The sequence below is a fragment of the Mytilus californianus genome, unplaced genomic scaffold (assembly GCF_021869535.1).
Source record: "Mytilus californianus isolate M0D057914Y unplaced genomic scaffold, xbMytCali1.0.p SCAF_3, whole genome shotgun sequence".
NCBI classification, from domain to species: domain Eukaryota; kingdom Metazoa; phylum Mollusca; class Bivalvia; order Mytilida; family Mytilidae; genus Mytilus; species Mytilus californianus.
In genome coordinates this window covers 110,931,114-110,958,318 of record NW_026262679.1, presented here as the reverse complement: position 1 = coordinate 110,958,318, position 27,205 = coordinate 110,931,114, and the positions used below count along the sequence as shown (strand labels likewise).

General features: G+C 31.0%; 1 protein-coding gene across 10 annotated transcripts in view; it reads right to left on the bottom strand.

Moving 5' to 3' along the window:
- LOC127735801 (leucine-rich repeat-containing protein 27-like) overlaps nucleotides 1–26,929 on the bottom strand; it is a 35,787-nt gene extending 8,858 nt beyond the window's left edge. For 6 of the 10 annotated variants that reach the window (XM_052246169.1, XM_052246170.1, XM_052246173.1 and 3 more), the window contains exons 1-12: nucleotides 26,516–26,929; nucleotides 23,373–23,565; nucleotides 22,829–22,987; nucleotides 21,690–21,936; nucleotides 20,782–20,811; nucleotides 19,042–19,128; nucleotides 13,979–14,137; nucleotides 13,586–13,674; nucleotides 12,148–12,230; nucleotides 11,506–11,582; nucleotides 4,869–4,995; nucleotides 3,613–3,673 (exon numbers count right to left, since the gene is read on the bottom strand). In XM_052246169.1, coding sequence (XP_052102129.1) covers nucleotides 3,613–3,673; nucleotides 4,869–4,995; nucleotides 11,506–11,582; nucleotides 12,148–12,230; nucleotides 13,586–13,674; nucleotides 13,979–14,137; nucleotides 19,042–19,128; nucleotides 20,782–20,811; nucleotides 21,690–21,936; nucleotides 22,829–22,987; nucleotides 23,373–23,565; nucleotides 26,516–26,821 — 1,618 coding nt within the window. In that variant the 5' untranslated portion in view covers nucleotides 26,822–26,929. Of the gene's footprint in view, nucleotides 1–3,612; nucleotides 3,674–4,868; nucleotides 4,996–11,505; nucleotides 11,583–12,147; nucleotides 12,231–13,585; nucleotides 13,675–13,978; nucleotides 14,138–19,041; nucleotides 19,129–20,781; nucleotides 20,812–21,110; nucleotides 21,156–21,689; nucleotides 21,937–22,828; nucleotides 22,988–23,372; nucleotides 23,566–26,515 lie in introns of all 10 variants that reach the window. The other 4 variants (XM_052246168.1, XM_052246174.1, XM_052246175.1 and 1 more) reach the window with 4 other exon arrangements.
- Nucleotides 26,930–27,205: the final 276 nt, after the last annotated feature.

The following is a 27,205-nucleotide window of genomic DNA, read 5'->3' as shown; positions in this document are numbered from 1 at the left end:
ACCCCATGTTCTATTTTAAGCTATGCTGGTTGGTAGACGGGATCATCGGACACATTTTTTAAACTAGATTTCCAAATGATGATTGTAGCCACGTTTCGTTTAATTGACCATGAGTAGTTTCAGAGAAGATTTTTGTAAAAGTTAAATGACGACAATGACAGCTGGCTAAGGCAACAGACGCTAAGTGATGAGAGAAGCTCACTTGACCCTTTAAGACAGGCGAGCTAAAAATTGACTTTTGTCAATGAAGCATAAACATGAAAAATGTATATCTAATTGACCAATATTCCGCATGTAGCTGCAAGATTCACCCTTTACACTATTTCAGAAGTAAAGAATATCTAATTAACTTATCTTTAAACTTAAAATCAATGATGTCTAATGAAGATCACAGTAGATCACAGTGTATTATAACTTTACTACATCTTATAATTATTATTATGTTAAGCCACAGTCTCCAAAAGGTGAACTATCTGTGACAATGAAACATGAAAAGAAGTCAATGATCTACAGAGTAAAGCAATCACCAAACAATCAATCAATCAATCAATCAATCAAAGTGACCTACTTTTTACAGAAGGCCTTAATGTTCATTAAATTTCATCAAGACTTAATTTGGACAAAGCCAGTGAACCATGAAGTACAATTTGTATAAGACCGTCATGCAGCATTTGAATACACGTTCCAAAATGTATCTCCACACCAAATTTGAGGACTTTACCTCAATAAGTTCTGTTGATGCAGATAAGAGTACTCAAATAGGTTCTCCTTTACTTGAAAAATCAATTGGGTTTGTAATGTTAAAGGGGCATTAGCTATGAGATATAAAAAAAATTAAAATATGATTTTTTTTTGTTCAATCATTAATGAATGTGAAATAGTGAAAAAAAAATCACTTTTAGCATCCAGTTTAGTTCAATTTTGTCAAAATAAGCTAAGAAACATCGCCAATGAATTATTCCCTTGCAAGTGAATAATTCGACCTCACTTAATCCGTATTCATGTGACCTTCAATTCAACCCATTAGCTAGAGGTTGTTTACACATATATTAGTCGTGATCAGCCATTAAAAGGAAAAGAATGTCAACATTGAGAGTGAAACAAGGGTGAACCATTTCGTTGACTGATTCGATCCACAAAAAATCATTCTTATACAAGTAAAAATGATCATTAACTTATTTTGTTAACCTATAACATAAAATCAAACAGACCTAGAAAAGTCAAATTGCACGAGGTCACTATCTATTTATATTTATGTATATGTTTATATCGGGTTATGTGACCGTCGGCAGTCTTCAGAGGTCATCTTGATGGTTAATTAGATGGCATCTATACTAAAATACACACAAAATGCTGACAAATGTTATCAAGTTCATGCATTGTTAACTGTTTATTTCAGACTTATTGTAATGTGGATATACTTTTTAGTATGTTATAAATCAAATATGAGAATTTAAGTCAAATAGGTGAACATGAATTTGACAGCTAATGCCCCTTTAATGTCAAAATATAATAAACAGATCAATCACTGGTATAACAAAGTACAAAACTTCTATTCAGCAAAAAAAAAAGTAGTAAAGTTTGGCATCCAAGATCAAGAAGCTTATTAATAAATTGCAGATGCAGAGAAAAAAGCTAAGAAATTTTTCACTGATGAAGTTTCATATTGATATCACATCCATTTCTCCTTGAGTTTAAAACATAAACCAAATTATTTTTCTGACATGTGATCTTTCACCATGAAATAAATTCACTTTATATAAATAAAAGAGATGGGGGGTAAATATGTAAAAAATACAGCACCCATAAATACAAAAAACCCCAAACTCTAGAGGACAACATCTGGTCTTATACCTACCCTTAACAACATGTTTGATAAAATGTCGGGAATTCAGACTGGAAAATCATATGCCTTATGTGTACATTTTTAAAAGAGTGAAATTGTTTGGTCTTTTTTGGGGGGATCTGATACAAAATATAAAATGTTGACACAGAGATATGTTTTGTCTTTATGTAATTTTGATGGTATAATGCCATTGTTGAAATTAAAATGGCAATACTTGAACATATAAACTATGCAAAACATTCAAAATCAATGAACCATGACTGAATGTGCAGGGCCTTATAACCTCCATGGAAAGAAGATGTGGCAATGCTTATAAAACTGCATAACAAATGTCATTGGCCTTCCACCAGTGGTTCCTCTTAAACTGCCTAAATACAAAGTTTAAATATGTAAACTAAGAAAAACAATCAAAGTCAATAGACCATGACTGAGGGGATGGGGAATAAAATTATATCCATGGAAATAAGGCATACTGATGCTTAAACTTCTACATACCAAATATCACTGACCTTCAACCAGTGGTTCCCCTTAAACTGACTAAATCACAAACAACTGAGGAAAAGTTTCAAGGTCAATAGACCATGACTGAGGGGGCAGGGCCAAATAATCTCCATGGAAATGAGATGTGCTAATGCTAATCCAACACTTCATATCAAATATTGTTGACCTTCCATAAACTGACATATTCACAAACTAATTCATTGCTGATGCCTCCATAGCCAAAGATGGAAACAGCACACCTTAGTCATGCTTTTTTTTTTAAACTTTGTTCAGGTGAGACAAAAACCTGATATCTGAAAATATTTCTACTCATATATATATATAAAGCTCTATATATATATATATATGGAAAAATAAAATAAAAAACTTTAAATAAACAAACATAATATGTCTAAAAGCTCGAACTATTTTGAAATTGAAATACCCGTAAATAAATAAGGGCTATAATTCTAGAAATAACCTAACAGGAGGTCTGGAGGAATTATGATAAAAGTATTTCAGTCATTTTGTTATTTTGGATTTATGTATGAGAAAATTATACAAAAATCAATTTATATTATGAAAATTTGGAATCTGCAAAATATGACTAACAATTCCCAGTGAAATAATTTGTGAAATATTAATAGCCCTAATACATGATCAATTTGAAATAAATAAATTATGCAGATTTCTGTAGGATCTGTGTCTTGCCTGCTAAGATATTTGGGATAAAATTTGTCCTTAAATCAAACTATTTCTGATTTTCCAAATGAAATGAAATCTTAGTCCAGATTTGAAAATAAAAAAATATTGAGTCTTTTTTATTCCTAGAAATTTTGTAATTGGTGACTTCTGTATGTAGGCTTGTGAAAAACTGTTCTCATTAAATAATAACCTACGAATTGGAATATATTAACAATTCAATCTTAATCCTGATACAAGTGAAAATACGTCCCTCTCAAAAATGTCCTACTTAACAATATATCACACCTTTGCCACTTTCTTCACAGGCAAGACAAAAGTAGATCAATAAAAAGTATAGCTTTTCTGTGTATATGGAAAACAAATTAAAATGAATTAAAAGGACTGCTATTAGAAAATAAAATAGTTAAAACTTATGCTACTATTTTAAAAGTTAAAATGAGTATACAAGTAAATTAATGTATTAAAAAAATCATAATTATAAAAGTTAAAAGTAGAGTGAGAATTAGTTTTCCTCATAAAGCATGCACTGTTTGTAAGAAAAGCAAAATATTTAGCAATCTACAATGTAACAATGATATAACCTGTTGTCCAGGCCTTGAGTTCCTGATACCGTTTCAGCAAATCTTTCTGAAGATTTTTCACCTGGACAAATAAATTGTTTTATAAGCATTAAGTTATAATAAAAGCTGTGCAGAAAGATAGTCATGCCAGCTGTTTCTAATGACCTTTATATTTGTCATTTCTGTAAGAACTTTTCTTCAATGATATTTGTAAAACAAAAGCCTATATCATTTCATGAAATTAAAGGTACATGTCAACTTGGAAACTTTTACCAATTAAAATCAATAGAACACATTTAAAATTTTCCATCCTGCAAAGTATTTCATATGAAGAATTTGAAATAAATAAGTAAATATACTTTACACCTGAAAACTGCTATTGACACAAAGGTGAAGAAAAAAAGTGTACAGGTAAATATCTGCAAGGGGTAGCAAAAACTGTGATTAAATATTTAAGGTGATGACATGCAAAGCATGTGGATACAAATATATGTAAGCTGTGTTGTTAAATAGAATTAATATTTTCTGGTTGCATTGATAAATATCTACATGATGTAAAAGTAATAAATCTTTGTATTTATCACATTATTCTTAAACCATGCTACAGAGGTAGAAAAAAGGGGGAATGAAAAATTTCAACAAAATGACCTAAGGTTATCACAGCCTTATCAATCTTTCTACAAATCTAATTTCTAACTAAATCTTAAAGGAAAGGAAAAGGTTGGTGACTATTAATTCATTATATTCAATAAAGGGAACTACATTGGTGGAAAAAAGGTTCAAACTGGATGAATGACAGTATTTTAACATAACTGTCATCTAAAAGTTTATAAATAGAAATCTATGTCTAATTATTTCATATATCAATAACTAAGAATTTAGAAATATTTACAATTTCCATTAAAAGCAATAGATTATTAAATGTACTAATCACAGGACTTCACAGATTATACTTGTAATTACATGATTGATACACTGTTGCACAAGTTTATTTCATGGATGTCTATTTTCCTGCCTTCTTTTTTTAAGGGTCTTGAATTGGTACTGGTAGCAGCAAATTCAATAAGAAAAATTGGCTGAAAATTATTGACTTTTAAATTTAATAAAGTAAACCAAAAAATCGGAAAATATTGGACTGTTACATACTTTCAAATAATTAAAATACTTATATGAAGTGCTCAAGCGCACAAATGTCTATTTTCAAGCAGTGGTCACAAATGTGTAATGCAATTATTTATTTATAAGGAAGATAATATGGCTAATTTATAATGACTTACAATTTCCAAATCTCTCCTAGCAGCTTCCATTTCTTCCTGCGGTGTACCCTTTTGCTGTTTCCTTCTAGAATGCATCTGTGATGTATGCAGTTTTATCTTCTTTTCTAATTCTTTTATTCTTGCAGCTCTGAAGAAAAATCAATAATGCATAACAATATCCTTTGTTTTAAAAACCAATACAATTCCTGGCTACAGATGGGTAACAAGATTTAAACATACAAAGATTTTTGTCAGGGTAATATACACCTTTACTGTTATTTGTCCACCCATTACTGGACATACTGGACATAAAAGACGTTCCCATAAAATTTTGTCATCACAAGAGAAAATATCCTTCTCCACAAAAGAAAAGTGATTGTTGTATGAAGCCAATAGTTCAAGTTTCACAGATTCTAAGGTCAAGTGTTGCTGATTCCAAATAACAATAAGGTCTACTGAACACCTGAAGTCCTTGGTGTCGCAATGTTATATGGTATTTAGGGTCCAGACACGCAATGCTAGACTGTAAAATACCTTTTCCTTGCTACTGATAAGCAATAAAGGCTGTATTACCAAGATTTATAACATATTTCTTTGTCTTATATTAGTATCAATGTCATACCTAAAGTGTTTGATGTCACAATGTTTTAATTCATTCTGGGTTCAGAGTTAAAACAGAGTATATCAAACTATAATTTACCCTTCCTCAAGTTCCTGAAACCAGAATCACAATTATATCATAGTGTACTGTACTACAGTCCTTTAATTGGTATTTTTACACAAATTTCTGTCAAATCATTGCAACTCAAACCACAGAAATGTCTCAAAAACCAATTCTATTTATTGCAATCTACCTGAAATATTGTGAAATATGTTCACAAAGGTACACTAGTTTCTCACAATTTCTATGCAGTTTTATGGTAGAAAACCTGCATTCACATTTAGAATTAAACCGAAAGATGCTATTAAACTGTTATTTGTCTACAGTCAATGAAAATAAACTCTGAATTGTTGAAGCTTATGAGTTTTTTTTTGTGATACACTGTCCGTAATCAAAATTTAAGATGACCTTCACATCCATTTGTTTAATCACAAGAAGTCATTCACTGTAAACTAGAATATTCTGATATATTGTCTTAGATAAGGTTACGCTATTGGTAATATTATTTGCTGTGATGTCAAAAATCTAATAGCAATATACTGTTATAAGACTGAAATATCCATTGTCCTTTGTTCTCAGGTGGATAGAAGTCTCATTGACAATCATACATCATATAACTTTCTGATGTATGAAACTGATGAGTTTGAAAAGAACTAGAACCAATTTAAAGGTGTAACATATTATCAACAATATTTGTCTTTACATTAAATCTTATTAATTATCAAGCTCTTTGACAAATTTGTATAAGGATGACAATAATGTTATTCAATGGTTAAAGAAGAAAAATACATGATTTTATGACAATACTTAAGGTTCATCATAACCTTTTAGCAAATATGGCTATGTTTACACCACAAATTTCACTCTGGGTACAGACAAATCTGTGCTTCTGGAAAAGTTTTAGAGCATGACTGGACCTAGATATATAAAATTTAAATGCATTTTAAGTTTTAGAACATTAAAAAATTGACTGGATTTTGCTACTTATTTTGTTTATTCCTGCAGAAGGTGCCAAAATAAACTAAGTTGGGAAAGAGGTTTGAGAAGCTCCCCTCATATAATAAATGTTGTGAGTTGTATTGATTTAGATGGACAATAGATCGACAATAGATATCTGCAAACAATAGGTGATTTAAACTGTGTAACTGAGTGGACCGTATCAAATGAAACTCAAGTGTTTGTTTTGCTATCTTCTGCAGACTGGAAAAAAATTCACATCAAAATCCAGATAAGTTTTTAATTTTCTAGAACATAAACTACATATAACTTTTATTTATCTAGGTCCAGCCATGCCTTAAAACTTTCCTAGATGCATTGGTTTGTCTGTACTAGAGTAGATTTTGTGGTGTAAATCCTTTTGATGAACCTTAAACAAGATATATTCTACAACATAGTGAAGATGAAAAATGGAAGAGTCATATAAAATGGCAGAAGTATTGAATTGATCAGTAATTCACCATTTCCCAAACTAAAAGAAGAAATATAATAAAGTTAATTAAAGTGGTTAACTTCTATGTCATTCCGTCTTTGGTAGAGAGTAACTGTTGTCTCATTAGCAATCATACCACATCTTCTTATTTTGATAAATATCAGAACAAGAATGTGTCCATAGTACACGGCAAGGCTTCCAAAACGTTTTTATAATGTCCGGTAAAAGTCCGGCTGGGAAAAGCATGAAACGGTCATCTACTTTTTAGTTTTCAAGGCTTTTTTAAGAGACGGTCATTTTAACATAATTCACGATCTTTTGACCCAACCTTTTGCCTTTAACAGCCACACATTTCCGGTCATAAAAGTGACATGATCATTAAGTACTATCAAAACAACCCCTACTTCAATACCTAATCATTTTAATAAAGGCTAATTAGTTGTCGAACAGCTGAAATTTACCTGTTCAGGTGACAGGTAAACTATTTTGAACCGGACATTGAGATCGATCTATTCAAAGTTATTTTCTTACATTTCAGCGGTTTGCATCTAATTAATTAAGTCAAAAAGATTTAAATTATCAGAAATACGTTTACAAATATGATTTGATGAAAAATTTAAAAAGGTGTAAATGAAAAATCGACATAACCACGGTGTTTGAACCAGAGACATGTCCGTGTGCGCATGTGCGCAGGTATGAAATTTAATTATGCATCCTAATTTCTCCAAAAAATGCTTAAATTGTCATTGATACCTTTATCTCACGTTTATTTCAAATATTTTCTTGAAGAAATAACGTAGAAAGAGCTATACATACACTCATTCATGCTTTGCAAACGTACACGGAATTTACATATCCGTCTCTGGTCCATGTTTTACAATTGTCAAGATAACATCCGGTATAAGATTAAAAACAGGTAAAGTTTTTGACAACATTATTTTGCACAAATAAAGAGTCTAAGGCAGATATAAGTACGCTGATGTTGCACACTTCGAATGATGCACTGTCAATTTAACAGTTTAGTCAGAACTTCGAATTTGAATCAAAGAAAGTTTAGTATCGTTTTTTTTTTAATGTCAATCATTGGGATGGCCAACTCGGCAACAGTGACTACCATAATTGCCTTTTGTTTATTTTGTCTTAAGGGATTAAAATCGGGATAATATATAAAATGTCTGGCTGGCTAAAAATAATTTTGGAAGCCCTGGTACACGGATGCCCAGTGTCTGAAATTAATGGTTTTGAAGTTCATCCAAACAAACTTCAAACCTCAGGGAATAATTTAACATGATAAGTAGCTTTCCAAAACAAAATTTGAAAAATGAGAAAATAGGGGGGCCAAAACAGGTGCTTGTCCTTTGAAGAGTCAACTACATTTGTTGAATTTGTTCATGATTTAATTAAAGCGTTAAAGTTTAGACCTTTTTAACTTATTAATTGATGTTTGTGCAACACAGAAAAATAAGGTGGTTTGAATTAATTCCTGTTACGTTGAATTATGAAGGATTTTTTTTTGCACTACATTTGAAAAATAGCTGATTCTGGCTGTAAAAATGGACCAGTCAGTTTAACTCAACTTAAAAATAATTTCAACTTATCTTACTTTGAATTAAAATTAAAAATTTAAATTTACTTCTAATTATCCAAATATTCCTCTTATCTTGCTTTAGACTTATCCAGCAATTCCGTTAAATAAACTTAAATCTAAAAATTTCATTTATCTTACTTGGAACTAACTATAATTTCAACAGTATATTCATAACAAATTGTAGTGTAAGTATGTTTCTTCTGTATGCATTAAAACCTGTTATGACCAGTTCGAAAAATTTTGATAAAGACATGTTGATAAAATTTTTCTTGTGTAATTTCTCCCCCCTATCCATTCAGAACAATGACTTAGCATTCTCCATTTAATCATTAGATAATCAGTATGTATCATCTCCAGATAAAATATTCAAATTTTAACTAAATGTTTTGATTGGATAAATATCGTAATCAACGATTATTCCAAATATCACCATTTATGTTGACTGTTTCATACTTCTTTGAATTCCAACTATTCAATAGCAACATACTTTTTTTTGCAGATCATAAGTAATAAAGAGCTGCGCCATGATATGCCTATCGCATTTTTGAGTTATTGTCCGACATGTTGACGACGGACAAACAGACAACGGTATACCATAATACGTCCCATAAACAGGCGTATAAAAAAAAATACATCAAGTAAACTGAAAAGTAAACTGTTAAAGCAGGATGAACTAATTCTATAAAGAGGTTTCTGGGAGATTAAGCTACTGTATTATATCTACACATTTCTTACTTTATTTCTGCACCACTACAAGTTATAAAATACATGTTTATATTGCTATTTTATGTACAATCTTCTAAACTAAACTGTTGAATAAGATCTGTTAATGGCATGGGAAATGGTATTATTTCAAACATAGCTTTTCTCATATATGACTTTCCTAAAACATACAGCATTTTTGTCTATTTAAGTGCAACTATAATACTGTGAATTGATTTGTTTTTGTGGGCAATAATATTCATAGTTTGAAGAAAAATTTATACTGTTAAATTCTTGATTTATCAATATCCTTAAAATAAATGAAAATAAGTACCAATGTATAATAATTAATCTTCAGTATATCGACTACTGGTGTCTAACAAAATATGACTGTCTGGTGACATGAATTGCAAGATTAAAGAACCTTAGTGAGCGCGCTCACATACCCTACGTCCCCACATTGTCATTGGAGAAATAAAATAAGTGTAAGAAAAAAAAATGGAATCATAATTTCCTGTCAATATGCACCTCTACATAGTATGTCCTTATTTTCTACAAAGTTTCATGAAATTCTGATGTGTGATTTCTCAGAGGAGTTGCGATGACAAACTGTTGCAGAAGTACATTGAAGCAAAAAGTTCAAAGGGGCGTAACTCCTAGAAAAAAAATTGAATCGTAATTTCCTGTCGATATGCACATCTACATAGTATGTCCTTATTATCTAAAAAGGTTTCATGAAATTCTGTTGTGTGGTTTCAGAGGAGTTGCGATGACAAACTGTTGCAGTAGTACATTAAAGCAAATAAGTTCAAAGGGGCACAACTCCTAGAAAAAAAATTGAATCGTAATTTCCTGTTGATATGCACATCTACATAGTATGTCCTTATTATCTGAAAAGGTTTCATGAAATTCTGTTGTGTGGTTTGAGAGGAGTTGCGATGACAAGAAACAGGACTGACGGACTGACGGGTCAAAAACATTATTCCCTTCGCAAAAAATTTGCGTGGCGTATAATAAAAGGTATTATTAAATGATATGAGCAAATCATCCCTAATATGGATAAATCAGCATGTGCAATACTGATGAGGTTGCCCTGTCGATATAAATCAAGAGTTAATATTGCTTTTCGGAAATGGCCAATACGGAAAAAACAGGGCCAATATGGAAAAAAAGCTGTATTGGCCCACTTCCGGTTTCAATTTTCTTACGCTTTTAATACTTAACTTTGGACGTATCGTTATGCATAAAAAAAATTTGTATAATGATGTTCAGTGTTTTGTAACGTCTTGAAGTCTTGAAACGGAAATATTTCACAGCCTTTTCGAGAAGACTTTTGATTATTGACACTGTTTCATTTCCGTTGATTAATCATGAGAACGCAGACGATCCAAGAGTAAGAATAGTTAAACTGTCTGATTTATTCTTCCAAGCTACTTTATATTTGCTAGATAAAATGAATTGTAATAGCATAATATTAAGTACTTGGACGACAAATCAGAAATTACATCTGACAATGTTGACAAAAAATCCATGGACTTGAATGCGAAAAGACAAGTTCAGATATGAAATTCTGTATCTTCTTCACGGTAAGTTTCTTAGTTTATTCTAATTAAAAGAATTAAAATCATTTAATAAAAGTGTTATGAACTGGCTGTTTCTGTATTGGCCCTGTTATAGATTTTCAATCAGCTGTATTTGCCCTCGACTCACCTCGAATCTATAACAGGGCCAATACAGCCAGTTAATAACACTATAATATTTCAGTGCACTGCTAGTTATCGAGGTCCTACTATGAAGAAAATATTCTATAAATTGGGTCTTTATGATGGACAAATGTGGTGGAGGTAGGTATTTGTTAGTACAACTATATCAAAATGAAAGAAAAAACATCATTAAATTGTATGTATATCTATAACTAAGTTTCACTAATTAAAAATTACATGAAAACACATTTCAAAATATTATCAAAAATTCTTTTTAAAATATCAGACGGGGTTAATTATCCAATTTGTTACTTTTTGTTTAATGGAATGAACCAGTCTCAAACAAAACAATTATCATGATATATTTACACATATCTTTGCAAAATCAATGCATCCATTCAATTGATATACTACTGTGTATTAATAGTAAAATCTGTGGACACAGAAGGATGTCTTGCCTGTAACAACCTCAATCAGTATGTAACATGTAAAAACATTTACTGTATCAAATTCTGAAACTGACCTATTGACTGATATCTTTAAATCATTGCCACAAGTAGAAAAGAAATACTTACTTTTCTTCCTCTACTCTCTGTCTGCTTGCTGGAGACAATTGTCTTCTTAATCTTTCGTGGGCAGTCTTTACATCTTGCTGTAAAAAACATATTTGGTTAAACTCAAAATATATTGCAAAACCATTATATTTCTGGGGCAATATTTTTCATGGACTAAAACCACTAATCTTTCAACAAAATGCACTAATCAATTCGTTAGTTGGAAAAGCTAAAACGAAATATAAACGAAACTGAAAAACAAACATTTCACATAAATAATGAAAATTAAGTAAACAATTAACAGTACTGTAACCATCTATTACAATATCATTTTCCCCCTGTGTTTAATGCTGTATCTTGTGATTAGCTAATAAAATGATTTGTTTTCTTAATCAAACACTTAATTCTTATCAAACTTACAAAACAGTTTCTGTTAAAAGCCCAACTAATCTCTTCTAATAGACACATTATTGCAACCAAGTGTGCATTTATATACGGCATCTATTTCCTTTTGTAAAAATCACCATTACTTATATCTATAAAATGAAATAAAACTTGAAACTATTCACTGAAGACGCTAAAAGCCTCCAATTACATAGATATATCAGGTCTTACATACTGAGATACATGTACAAGCACTACAGGCCTGTGAACATAACCAACCTTTATCCTCTCTTCATTGGACATAACTTTGATATGATTCTCGTCAATATCAAATGGTGCCTTCTCTACAGGATCTACATAGTCTAAAAGACAAAATACAGTAATGATAACCGAGCATGGATGCCATATACCTAGAAAAATCTTTTACCCATAGATTCCATTTATTTGTGGTTTGTATGAAAATCATTGGCTTGTGAGTACATGTATTGAATTCCTTGTTTGATACTTTGCACATCATAAATCAGTAGGAAAGTAGGAGGCCCGGTAAGACAACTTTTTGGCCTCAAAATATAGCTTTTCAAAAAGTTATTAAAAATGTAAACTTTTAGCTATTGATTGGAAAGAAGAATACTTCTGTTACATAAGTATGGGCTGTTTTTGACAATGCAATGCACATGCATTAGGTACACATGTACTAGCATCATTAAGTCATGCAAAATTACTGAAATCTTCACAATTTTAGCATTTGTGCTAATTTTTAGACGGTTTTTGTCTAAAACGGAAGTGGTAGCACTTGTGCTCATTCTTAATGTTCAAATATATGTGATACATAACATATATGAAGGTTGAGACTGAACACGAATGCAGCCACTTCCATTTTGGACAAGAACCAACTGAATAGTGACGTTTTGTGGCATATTTGATAGATTTTTCATATTTAAGCTTGAATTAAGGCGTCTTTAGTTTAATGACCAAATCAGTTCAAATCGTTTACATAAACTAATTGAATCGACTGTAGAAGTGTTTAAAAAATGTCAAAAATCTTTCATCAGATGCTCTTCAAACTTTAGGCCAAAATAAACCCTTACCGGACCTTCTCCCTTGAATTAAGTTAGGTATTTTAACTTGTGGGTTTGATAAACCATGAAAGTCATGAAAATTGGTAGTCCATGAATAAAAGTACTGTCACTGTGAAGTCACAATAGGTTCTTCATGTATACTGTTTGTTTTGAAAACCTTAGACTGCTTTTGCTTTATCATATTCAAATAAAGTTAAATTTGTTTCTTATGTGGATCACTTTTTAATACAATATAAATTAATGGCTAATGAGTGGAGGAAACCAGATTGATGGTGGTAAACCATTGACCTTTAAATAAGAACAAGAATATTTTATTAAACAATTTTTTTTTTACAAAAACAGTTCTGGAGTTTTTTTCAGCATGCAAGTTGAAGTAAGATTGTCAGGAAGATTTTAGCAAAACATCTAACTGGAGATAGAGAAAATATTACAGCATGTAACAGCAAATTAATTTTATTTTTTCATTTATAGGCTAAGTGTTACATTTTTGGTCTTTTATAAGGTAGTTTCAATTTTCATAAACCAATATCTTCTGACTTATTTTTATGCCATTTCACATTTTCATTGGTCAAACTTCTCAATGAAGATTGATTTCATTAACAAATACATTACATAATTCAGAGTAGTAAACTTCATACCTTTTTTCCCTGTTCTCATGATCTCAATTTGACGCTTCTGTTGTTTTATTTTTGTTTCATGTCTCCATTCCTTAAGAACATTTTCATCTCTGTAAATATATATTCACAAGATAGAGAATATACTAGCCTGTAGTTTTTTTGTCGTTGTTGGTCGCAGTCTATCATATTTGTTTTTCTTTTATTATTTTTTATACAAAAAGGAGTAAGTAAACAAGAAGAGGTAAAAAGAACATCTCAGTATATCAAAAAAACAAAAAAAAATTATGATGCAGAAAAATTTGTGTCTTAATTTGTCCTAAATTTTTTAATCCAAATCTTGATTATTTGTACATAGATATAAGAAGATGTGGTATGACATGTACATTCCTTCAAACTCTTTAAAAATGTACATACTTTCTTCTCTGCAATATGGCATCTGTTTTTTCTTTGAAATCTTTGACTTTGGCAAGCTGTCTTTCTTCATTCATTTTAAAATGTATATAATCTGCTGGAGGGGGCTCGGGATAGGGATTAACTTTCCATGATAACACACTGTTATTGGCTGATTGTCGTCTGCAAAATCAAATATAAATACAATCCAACTACTTCCAATGACAATACTGTTTTTACTTTCACATATATTGTTGCCTGTAAGTGAAAAAAAAGAAAAGGAAACCATCACAAAACAACCTAATCAAAATGGGAGACAGACCTTTCAATTAAGAAATAATTCCTTCTTGTCATGTTCTATCCTCATTTTAACATGAGTAGGCATTATATTTGTACATATTTTCCACTGAGTGTTTAGGAGGTGTAAAATATGGTCATATATAATGCCTACCCATGTTAAAATGAGCATAAAGCATGAAGGAATTCTAATAGGACAGAAACGATTTTTTTTTAAAGATTGAAGCATATGAAAATGCCTTCAGAATACTTGGCGATTCCCGTTTCCTCCCCATGAATAATGTACATTACATTTTCATTATAAGTTTAAAAAATTATAGCAAGGTAAATATATGATGTTTTAATAACAATATGTAATAAAATGATGTATGCAGCTAAAATATATAAATATATATTTTTTATTACGATAAAAAATGAAAATAACTAGAATGTAAACAGTTAGTTTGTGCGCATGTGTCAAACATGTTTAGTGCTAATTAGAACATGGCTTTGTTCACATAGCAAAATAAGGACGTCATAATAGAATTGATGGTTAATTTTCATCGTCGTCTATGACTTAATTTTCTACAATAATTGAAACTTTTTAAAAAACATTATAAATTATGAAAAGTACTTTGTTCAATAAGGATGTTGATATTCTAGTCCTAAGATTGAGTTAGCTATACATACTTCCAGTTGGTATTTATTTACAACACTTTCTTCTGTAGTGATGATCCTAGACTCCCAGGTATGCTTTGATTTAACTTACTACCCATTACCAGTAAATTTACCATGAAAAACTTTTAAACCTAGGCCATATATCTCTTTGAAACTGATTAATTCATTCCATCAAGATATCAAGAGATATCCAAAAACAATTTGAATTTTAACAATTCACAATTATGTCTATTGTTTTTTTTTGTGTCACTGCATTGCTGGGTCATTGAGGTATACTACACATCCTTTGATTCAGATATTTTCATGAAACAAAAATGATTTATTTAAACTGCATTATCTCAAAATGAAGTATATTTTGTAGGCAATGAAGAGTAGAAGCTGAAAAGTTTAAACTTACACACACAGAATTTCATTTAAGGTCAAGTTACTGTAAATGGGCTATGTCACAATTTTGCTAAAAATTTTCATACAACTTAGGCTCTTTGAACTACAACTTGAAATCGAAAAAATAATGCATTTTGACCATAACTCCTCCTAATGGAGTTTTCTTTACCATTTGAAAGAGGTCTTAAGTTTGTCTACATGTATTTGTTATCATCTGTAACAAAATTACAATATAATATAATATTAATAAAACATTTCAACTCTTTTTTTATTTACATATTAAGTTGAATGTCAATTATGTATTATTTAAACAGTTCAATAGTAATTTTACTTTCGAATTACAGAGATCAGATTGAAGTACGCCAAAAGATTTAGGAAAAGTACTTTTCTGTTTATTACATTAAAAGTTGTAGTTTGCAAGAATCTGTGACCTTGAAAACTTGTAAAACAGCAGACAATAGCAAAATCAGCCCTTTAAAATTTTAGTATCATTAAAAGTAGAATGAATTTGATCATAAATCAAGAAGAATTTAATGATTAAGAACCTTTAATAATTTATTCTTTTAGATATTGATGTCAGAACACTGTGACCTTGAAAACTTGTAAAACAGCAGACAATAGCAAAATCAGCCCTTTAAAATTTTAGTATCATTAAAAGTAGAATGAATTTGATCATAAATCAAGAAGAATTCAATGATTAACAACCTTAAATAATTTATTCTTTTAGATATTGATGTCAGAACACTGTCCCCTTTTATTTGCTTATGTTTCGAATACTTAGTTTAACCATATTAGATCATATTAGTACATTTCGGCAAAATCTGAAAACATTTCTTTTTAAAAAGATAAATTTTTAATTTTCTATTAAATCCTATATCTAACACATTCAAATGCTCTTTCTTCTAAAAAGATCCATTTATAGAGGTCACTGAAACTCAAGTTTCCTGGTAAAATCTGGAGATATCAACAAGACTGAAGATTTAGGACAAGAAAAAAATAAGTAATTGTTCAATCCTCTTGCAGTAAAAATAAAAACAAAATCAAACCTCTCATGCTCTGGAACATGTGGCTTTGTAAGTCTTTTCTGGATGATCTTTATTTCAATCAGAGGTATCATCTGATGTTGTTGCCCATGTTTTATAAGAGCCTGATGGAAGCTGAACAAAGATAGAGAGAAAACACAGAGGATAAAGTTAGAAAACAAAGAGATAGACAATAAGATGAAGTAGCAAGAAAGAAGACACATAAAGAAAAATCATAAATGACAAGTCCAGGAGATTATAATTATGTTTTTCAAATCATCAAAAATGAAGTGAAAAATAAAGCTCATTGTACTTAAACCTGATCAGAGAATCATGATTATTCAACCATAAAATTAGGGTCTGATTATCCTTTGGACCTTTGAATATTTCATTAATCATTAATGAAGTTTCATATTGATTTCATACCAAGTTCACATCAAATCAAATGAAACATGTACCTTTTAGCAATACCAATTAAATGAAAGGGGGCCTCTGTGGCTGAGAAGTCAAAGTAGTTTATCTACAGCAATAGCTAGCCTGTCTATGCTGAGGTTGAACTCTGCCTGTGGCAGGTGTGTTGGACTCCAATCCTAATTAACTAAGAATGCCAGTTTTCCTGCTGAAGTTCGTGGTTTCCTTCATGCACTCAGGCTTCCCCCACCAATAGTTAATGGCCACCACAAGATAGGTAGTAGTGCTGAAAGTGGCGTTCAACACCAACAATCATTGAATCAACTAATAAATCGATATTGATCTACGAGTGATAGTACTATGATACTATCAAGGACAGTTAATGAGAAATAGAACTAACCCTGAAAATTTAACCTGACTAGTTGACTGTGAAGAAAATGTCAAGGACAAAAGGCAATGATGAGCTAACAAGGATCATCATTCATACTTGAATAGTGAAAATAAAAGAAAGATGATATCAAAATCCACCAATCAAAACAAAACAGGGCTGAGAGATGACCAGAAAGAATAGAAATGAAAAACAAAACAGAGAAAATCAGGACCAGAAATTTTAAAGAATAACAATGAAAATACAAACAACAGTCCGCAAAACACTATTCAGAAAAAGTGAAAGTTGGGTGCAAGATATAAAGGTATAATCACCACAACCATTGCCACAAGAAAAATATAATACCTTAAAGTCTAATGTACCGTCACCTTAACAAAGGTGAGACAAAATCCAAAACTTAAATTGTCTGGAGTATTTCTTTGAGAGAGCACAACATGTATACATGTAGGCATAACCTTAACTTCAGTGCTATAAAAAATCATAGAAAGAATAAAAAGAATGACACACCCATATAAATGAATAGGGACAGAGATAGAGAGATTTCTCAATAACATAGCAAGAAGCACACAAATAGGCAATTTCTATCATATACTCAATATAGAAAGAATGTTATAGGTAAGATGTAATTAATAAACTGATAAGACTAAAAATCAAAAACACTGAAAAGAAGACAGAAACAAAATAGATAGAAATACACATGTAGGAATAAAATAAATAAATAAATAAAATTCCAAACCTGTGGTCACCTATCTGATGATTTCTGTGAGAGATTATAAAACGGATGGGTGGAAAGTGAGTCTTTACTTTGTTTCTTTCATTGAGGCAGTGAAAGCTATGAACAAAAGTAGAGAAAAAAAGTAAGATGAAAGATAGAAAAAGAAAGAAGTAAATAGAAGAAAATAGTCATTCATATTACAGAGTGAGTTTGACAGAATCAACCTTAAGCTTGAATGTGCGTATTTAGGCTAAAATGTTGAAGTTCTACACTGAACAATAAATTGAAAAACAATGTACACTCATATAAATACTCATACTCATATAAATATAGATTCTACCACTGCATCGAGTGTGATACGATATTTATCCACTCGAGACAGTTAAATTTTCAAATTTAAAACGCGAGGCTCGCCGAGCGTTTTAAATATTTAAAATTTAACTGTCGAGAGTGGATAAATATTGTATCACACGAGATTTGGTGGTGGAATCTGTTTCTCTAATGATTTTCAAACAATAAGCAGGCAAACTTATTCCTTCCTTTCGAATGATCTGCAAAAAGATGTGTTCTTTCTATGTGACGTCATCAGGCATGGTCGCCTTTTTTCATGCCGTCACAATAGGAAATTTAGAGGAAAGCAAGAAAAATCGACGTCATAATCGGATTAATACCAATGAAGAACTGAGATCAAACGAACCACACGTTGATTAATTTTTTTTTTATACAATGGGTGCAGAAAGGGATAAATTGACGAAGAATTAGAGAAATATATATACATGTACATGTTCCTGCAAAATTTTTAATTTATCCAATACCTATCCACCAAGCTAGCATTAGAATCTTACAAACTACATGTACTAAATATACCATGACCAGTACATTTTACAGTTATACTATTTTTGAAACACTTATAACAGTTTTTAATATTCCTACGGCAGCAGTATATAAGTTTCACAAAACATCATAATGCAGCAATAAACAGAATTCCAACATCAGTTATTCACACCAGGTATCACAATACATTATTCAATTCAAAATCCATTTCATTAATCTTCATACCGCATTACTTTAAACAAAATAATACATCATTCAGCAGAAATAATATACCCTTTGCCAGCAGTTCACACTTTATAGATGCACATGCACTGCAGCATTTCACACTTTATAATCTCACACTTTATGACTTCACACTTTATAATTTTTCACACTTTACCTGACAGTGTTTTGTCTACTAGTAAATGTACTCTGTCTTGTGAGTAAGTAACTACTAGAATCATTTCTTCTGTTGGAAATAAGACCCCTATGTATAAATGTATTTATGAATAAAATACAAATCAATTTATATACTTTAAAATAGTTTGTATTGTACAATTTTGATAAAAAATATTTTAGAGCGCACTCTACCAAAACAACTTTTGAAGTATTGAAAACTTTTAACATAGGAAATTTATGAATAAAAAGGTCACTTCATTCCCTAAACTGTACTGTATTACTAAACAAAATATATTCATTAAAGCTGTTAATTTATATAGAAGCCAAATTTCATTTGAGTGAAGAAAAGTAGCATGAAAATTGTCATCATACATTTGTAATTACAAAAGTGGTTTGATGTAAGGTGACAAAGTTCCTAAATTTATACCTTTCAACTGGTGTGACCCAAAAATACAATACACAAAGACAAGCAACAATAATTTATATTTTTTCAAAATCTTACTTTTTATAATTTTATTATTTTTAGAATTTCTTAAAACATATAATACAAGCAGATTACAAAAATTTCCAAAAACTCCAGCAGATTTAACAATTGATTTAACAGAAATCGTGGCTTATTCCGTAATAATTTTGTCCAGGAGTACTATATTTAAGCCTCAGTCCTATGGGCTTACCACCTACATTTTATTAACACTAATGAACAATACTTTTCCTCTACTAACTTCCTTACAATATCCAACAGCATAACAGTTTAACATGCATACAAATTGTAACTGTATCTGAAGACGATTTCAGTAAATGTGATAAAATGAGTCACTGTAACAAAACTGAAGAAGATAATAAAGCTGTCGAGTTGTAGCTAGTATAATGATTGCAAAAAAACATGCATAAATCTTCCCTGAGTACTGTATATAAAAAGACTCTTTGGTAGAGACAACTATTTATCTTTCTATCAACAGCATATGTGTGGTGGTAATATCTGTTGGAGCTTCACTTTAATTAAAAGAAATAAAAGTGTCTCTAAAAGACCTGTCTGCTGATGATGAGATCAAAACCTCCTCTTTTGAAATAAATCTCTTGCTAGTAATTTTTCTACTGTTCTGGGCATTGGGATTTAATGTTTGTGAATTTGGTTTTTTTAGTGTTCAAGCTTTAAAACATGTAATTCAACTTAATTTGCTAAACACCTGTTTTAATTTTAATGTTGAAAATAAGATCTTTAAAAGTCAATTACAAGAAGTTTTACCTGAAAAAGTTTGATAGAAATATCTCAAGAATCCCAATGCAAAAAGACTCTAAAATGTCCCCATTTCTAAAAATTTCTCAATCTTTCAAAGAATTGAAGCGATTTAACGTCTTCAACCTATAGTGAGAAACAAATGTGCATTGACAATTGAGAATGAAGGAAAGTAAGTGCCCTCATGTGTTATTGAATGTACTCAAACATTGCAAGTGTTATAAAATCCTTATATATATTGATTTGTGTTAAATGTTGTGTGTAGGAAATAAAATCCTTATAAATGCTGATTTGTGTTAGTTAAATGTTACATGTATGTGTAGGAAATAAAATCCTTATATATGTTGATTTGCGTTAAATGTTATGTGTAGGAAATAAAATCCTTAATAAATATTGATTTGTGTTAAATGTTGTGTGTAGGAAATAAAATCCTTATAAATGTTGATTTGTGTTAGTTAAATGTTGTGTGTTGAAAACATTAGTAATATATCACTCTGTTCTTACCTATCTACACTTTGTGTTAAGGTATTAAGCCTGAAAATCACATGAAACCAAAAGGCTTATCAATTATCAGTATTATTTTACATTAATGTTTGGTCACATGATTCAAGATTTAGGCATGCATGAAAGGTAAGCAATCTTTAAGCCAATAAGAATAGAACATGCAACATATTTATGAGATATGCTCATATGAAAATTTACATATGTAATCTAATTTCTAACAACCATTTTTTCTTAAGATTATTTAAAAGCAAGCATGGATATTTACGGTCATGCATTTTCCTCCAAGCATTCTGGATATGCTATAAGCCATGTTACTTTGATAAAAATACCTTTGTGGACTACTTTTAGGTCTAATTTTACCACTTTTAGGCCTCCTTGAATAAAATGTATACATGTAGTTTTCACAATTAGATTACCAGATAAAATAAAACAAACTGGATTCTAATAAGAAATTGTTCTTAAACAATTTAGTATTATTTAAACATACAGCTATATACAATCAAACCATTTCCATTAAATTCAATCATAACTTTTCTTTTTAATCCCTAATAATTCGATTTGTTTGCATATTAATTGTTTCTTTGAAATATCATAACATCAATCTACTTAGTCAATGGTTTCAAAAATTAATCATCTTTATCTTTGAATTTCTTTATTTACAAATAAAAAAGGACTTTAATCAACTTGGTAAAAATGGAAAACTGCCTATGATGAAAGAAACTATTGTGAACACCCCTGGCGACTAAATATTGCATGTGGAGGTTATGAAAAGCAGAGAGACCACAGTGACTTTTTGCCCCAACTGCCCAGTAGTGTGAGCCCTGTATAAACTGATAGAAGTTCATGTGATTAGAACAATTTCTGCTATATACAAGACACATGTTTTTTTTTGTTTTAACAAGACTCACCTATCAACTGTTCCCATGGCACCTGCTTTCATTATTTTATCTGTTTTTTCTTGTTTTATTTCTGTATAACTAACTGGTCTATGTAGCTCTGCAGAATGAGGTACCAGTCCAAATTCTGAAGATTTTGTTGTAGTACTTTTATTATCCTCCATGGACAAAGATCTATGTTGTATCTTAGCCCAGTCTCGTAAATCTCTCTCATCCTGCCAGTCCTCTGAGCTACTACTACTGTCCTCCCCATTTTCTCCTGTAAAATAATCATGATATTTTACACTCAAACCAACTGGTAAGTTTTGTTTAAATCTCACAAAGAATTGCTATGAAAAAATGTTTTGAAGAAAACTAATACTGCCCATGTAGAATTCATGTTATTCTTATTACATGTCACCTCACTTAAGGTAAATTAAAGAATACAGATACGAAGACCCCCCCTTTCATTTTCGGACCCTCCTATATACATGTAGGGGCATGGCCATGTAACTATCTGCCATTATAATATGTCCTGGCTGTTTAAATTGATTACATTGGAACATCTTGTTTGTTCCATCATAACATTTATGACCTGCCACTAAAAATTATCATTGCCTGCTTCATTTGTGTACCCTGAAAAATAGACAGGAAGGGATAAAACCGTCATGATAAAATACATTTTTATAGTTCACTGTGTTAGTACTGTTAAAGACCAGCAGTTGCAAGAAAATAGTCCAAACAGGTGTACAAGAAATTTCTTCATGTCATATTAGAAACTACCGTATACATCAGTGACACTCATGTCCTTTTATTGTCAAAGTTTATTCAAATTTCAGATATCTTATTCTTTCTTTAAATGCATTGCATATCATTAATCAATGAAATAAATCAAAAATAAAGATTCATATAATATAAATCTATGTCCTGAAATAAGCCCTAAATTTATTCTGATCAACATAATTATAAAATACCTTCAGAATTTGAATAAACACACACCAAATATTGCCTTTACCATTCTTTAGTCTTTTTCCCATTTGTAATAGCATTTTTATAAACAATAAATCATACAATGGTTGTTCAGAAACAGTTACATGAACATTAATACAGATTTATAACTAATGTTAAATTCATACTTACTGCAACAAGAAAAGAAAAAAAAGTACACATACCCCCATTTAGACTAGTTGTGAGACGCCCCTGAGACTTGGCAAGAAGCATTTCTCTGAGAAATTTGAGAATTTCATTAGTTCCTTTCTCTATTATCTCCCCTGGAGGAAACTCTATTGGATTGCCACTGATATTCAGTCCATTTAATGATTTGATTAAACCTGTAAAAAAATAAGAAAAATCATACTATTACATGTACAATTTTCTAAACTTAATTATAAGGGTTGCATGAATAAATTTTGTGGTTAAACCTAGCTAGAACATACATGTATTTCTCTTAAAATTACTGTAGTTTATAGTACGAAATATCATGAGTATTGAACAATAATTTTCATTTAGTTTATGTGGTGTTTTGGTTGTTGAAGTAAATGAAGGAGCTACATGTAAGCCATTTCTTTTTTTTCAATGTAAACATCATTATCTGTCCCTCATGTATAAAAAGCAACAAAACTTAAATATTGATATTAATCATGTACTTATGGAAATTAATCTCTAGTATAAAAAAAGATTATCATGAAATGATGAATCTGAAAAAATCTTTCTTACCCAATTCTAATGGCAAACTACGTAAATTGTTTCCTTCCAACAGAAGATTTCTAAGATTTTGATGTCTTCCAGTGTAAACACTTGGTAAACGTAGCAATCCATTTCTTCTTATGTCCAACCACACAAGGTTAGGAAGCTTATCAAAGAAATCATCAGGCAGACTGCATAACTCATTCCCTTCCAAATACAGGTACTGAAAATGTACAAAATAAATTTTGTCAACATTGTAATAAACAAATCATAAGATTTATGACTCCCAATAAATACCAAAAATACACTGTAAGGCATGTTGGTGATTTTCAGACAACGTCCCAGTGTCAAGAAGATTCATCAAATGAAAAGAACAAAAGTTAGAACTAGAAAAACAATAGTGAATACCTGGTCTGGACCTGCATCCAAGCATGCAAATGATTGAGGTAATATGTATACTGGAGCATAACTGATCATTCCCTTTCACTGAAGCCAAGAAACTTTGACGAAAATCTTCCTTGTACAATCACTGTTGTAAATTCTTAAACTATCAGCAAACAGGAAGTGGCTAAACAACTGTTGTGAAAATTGGTAACTCGCTACAACCTAATACTACCAAGCTGCAGACCAAATGTTTAAATCATTCCCTTAATAGGAGCAAGAGGAAGTGGCTATATACTGAGTCCTGATCTGTGTTGCTGCATGCAATTGATTGAGGTTACATGTTTATGGGAGCATAACTGATCATTCCTTTTCATTGAAGCCAAGAAAACTCTAGACAAAAATCATCTTTGTACAATCACTGTTGTAAAATTTCAAACTATTGGCAAACAGGAAGTGGATACATCCCAGATGTAAAAATTTCTTGCTCACTACAACTCAACATTATAAAACTGAGGATCAAATATTAAATCATTCCCTTTCATAGAAGTCAAGAAAAAAGTAAAATAAATATAACAAAAATACAAACAAATGCGGTTACTAACCTGATTTGCCTTTGGCAACACAGGTAAAAATAAGATCTCCAGAATCATCAATGATAATGCCTCTCATTTACAAATGCATTTCATAGTTCATTCTATGCTTCTATGCAACACTCTGATTTATGACCCTATCAGATACCAACCATTGAATATTCAGAAAGGAATTGGGATTTCAAAGTGAATTCCACAATCAACAGCATTCAACTCATAAAGATTAATTAACTTTTAACTAAATCCCCTTTTGTGTACTACTCAGATAATATAAATAAAATGCTCCGCTGCACAGCTTGATACGACCGCAGAGGTCGAACCCTGAACAGTTGGGGCAAGTATGGACACAACATTCAAGCTTGATACAGCTCTGAATTTGGATTGTGATAAAATATTTGACACAGCATAGGTTTCTGGCACAGAATGAATGTGGTCTTAGAACTTAAAAAAATAATTTACCTATTCAAACCATATCATTATTATTTGCTTTTATATATAAATCAGAAATAACCAATTTAAAATGGAAAATTTTAAAGAAAAAAAAGGAAACCCCCCCCAAAATTTTTTGAACCCCCTTATGATTCATCACCCCCAAACTCAATCCCAGCCTTCCCTTTGTGGTATGGTACCTTGCAGTACAATTTCAGAGAGATCCATACACTTGAACACAAGTTATTGTCTGGTAACTAGAAAATTGCTTGTTTTTTGGCCTCAAATTCCTAAACATTTAGGACAATTACCCCCAAACTCAAAGCCAGCTTTCCCTTTGTGTTATGGAACCTTGTAGTACAATTTCATAAAGATCCATACACTTACACACAAGTTATTGTCCTGAAACTAGAAAAATGCTTGTTTTTTGCCCCTTTTTGGCCCCTAATTCCTAAAATTTTGAGGCAATCACCCCCAAAATCAATCCCAGTCTTTCCTTTGTGGTATGGTACCTTGCAGTACAATTTCAGAGAGATCCATACACTTGAACACAAGTTATTGTCTGGAAACTAGAGAAATGCTTATTTTTGGCCCCTAATTCCTTAACTGTTGGTACCATAACCCCCAAAATCAATCCCAACCTTCCTTTTGTGGTATTGAACCTTATGGTAAAATTTCATAGAGATCCATTCACTTAAACTAAAGTTAGAGTGCGAAAACCAATGTGTCTTCGGACTACGACGACGCAGACCCCAACGTCATACCAATATACGACCGCAAAATATTGCGGTCGTATAAAAATTCATTTCTTATGCATAAACAGGTTAAATTTTGCTTTTGGATAACATCTTATCTGTTTTAAAACTGAAAACATTTTATCTGGACCAAAGAGAAAATGTAATAATATTTATAAAGTTATTTTTCTATAAGTATTGTAATTTTTTAATGTGATGACAAATTTTGAGTACCGGTAAAACAAATGTGAAATATTTAGGATTTCAAATTTTGTATCTGGTGAACAGATTGTTGATTATCAGATATAACAAAGAAGGCCAATTAGAGGCTTAACTTTATCAAGGATTTGTATACAAATCCATGACTATGTATACATGTATAAAGAATGTTACAAAAAACTAGAAAAACTTTGTGTACTGCATTAATTCAATGTCATTTTGATTATGTATGAAGCTTATTTGCTATAAAATGTACCAAAAACACCACTATTACCAAGGGTGATTTTTTTTATCAAAACCACTTTGTGAGTACTGTATAAAAAATGTATGGCCAACAGAACTTACAATTCTGCAACAATTACAGGTAGAGATAAAATACTTCTTGTTTGCTAGACTTGAGAATTTATATCCTCAAGTTATATATATATTCATGTGCTAAAATGGGGCTACATGAGTGAAAATCACGTTTTTTCCCTTTGTTGTTGTTTCAAGTAGATATTTTTTTGTGCTAGACCTTGTTGAATTGATTTTGTCATTCTTTTCGATTTGACTCTACTTGAATGCACAAGATAAAGACACATTTGTATACCTAATCCAGTATGGGATTCAGTGAAACTGTGCTAATACTTTCAATCATTTTAATAAATTAGAGTAATACGTTTTCCTCCTATAATCATGACGATTTTTAGCAGACAATTTAAGATTATTTTTAATGAATATTGGGAACTGATATAAGGCATTGAAATAGTTTGTGATCTAGAGTATTCTTATCTTCTAACTGAGTAATTGAGGAGAAATTGTGTACTGCTATAATTACCTCTAATTGAGATAATTCTAATAGTTCGTTGGGAATTTGCCGCACACCCTTTGAACCTAGATCTAAAGTGTTTGAGCCTAGGGCTTTAGTTTGACCGATAATCTTTAATATCAACTCCTCGGCCTTTTTTGTTTTTGCTATTCCTCTTTCAGTGGGCGTTTCTGTAGGATTATTGTCATAGGATTCAACTGGAGTTGCAGTATCAAGTCTTTCGATTTCACTTGATTCTGATTCTTCCGAACCAGATTCCCCTTCCTCATTGTCATCTACATATCTGTCTTCGAACTGCTGTTTTATATGCATCATATTTTTGTTCGTCACATTCAGTACTCGATCTTAATATCCAATTACAGTAGAAGACATTTTCCACATGGTATGTTGAAAATCATAACAATCATGGCGGCGGATACAACCCAATCACTATGGCAATTATGATCATGTGACCAAATTTTATGCTTGAATGACTTTATGTTTCAAGTATAAGCTTCTACAAAAGCTTGCCTTACCTCAACACTTTATAAACGAAAAAGTAACCTCCTCTTGATTATATTTTTCATATTCTCCCTCTAAATCAACGAGTTTCAAGCGAAAGCTTTGATAAAAATAAAGTTCAAAATACTTATGGTGTGATGTGCTGTGCTGCTAAACCCAACTATATCAGTCCTATTCAGGACCGATAACTCTGTCGAA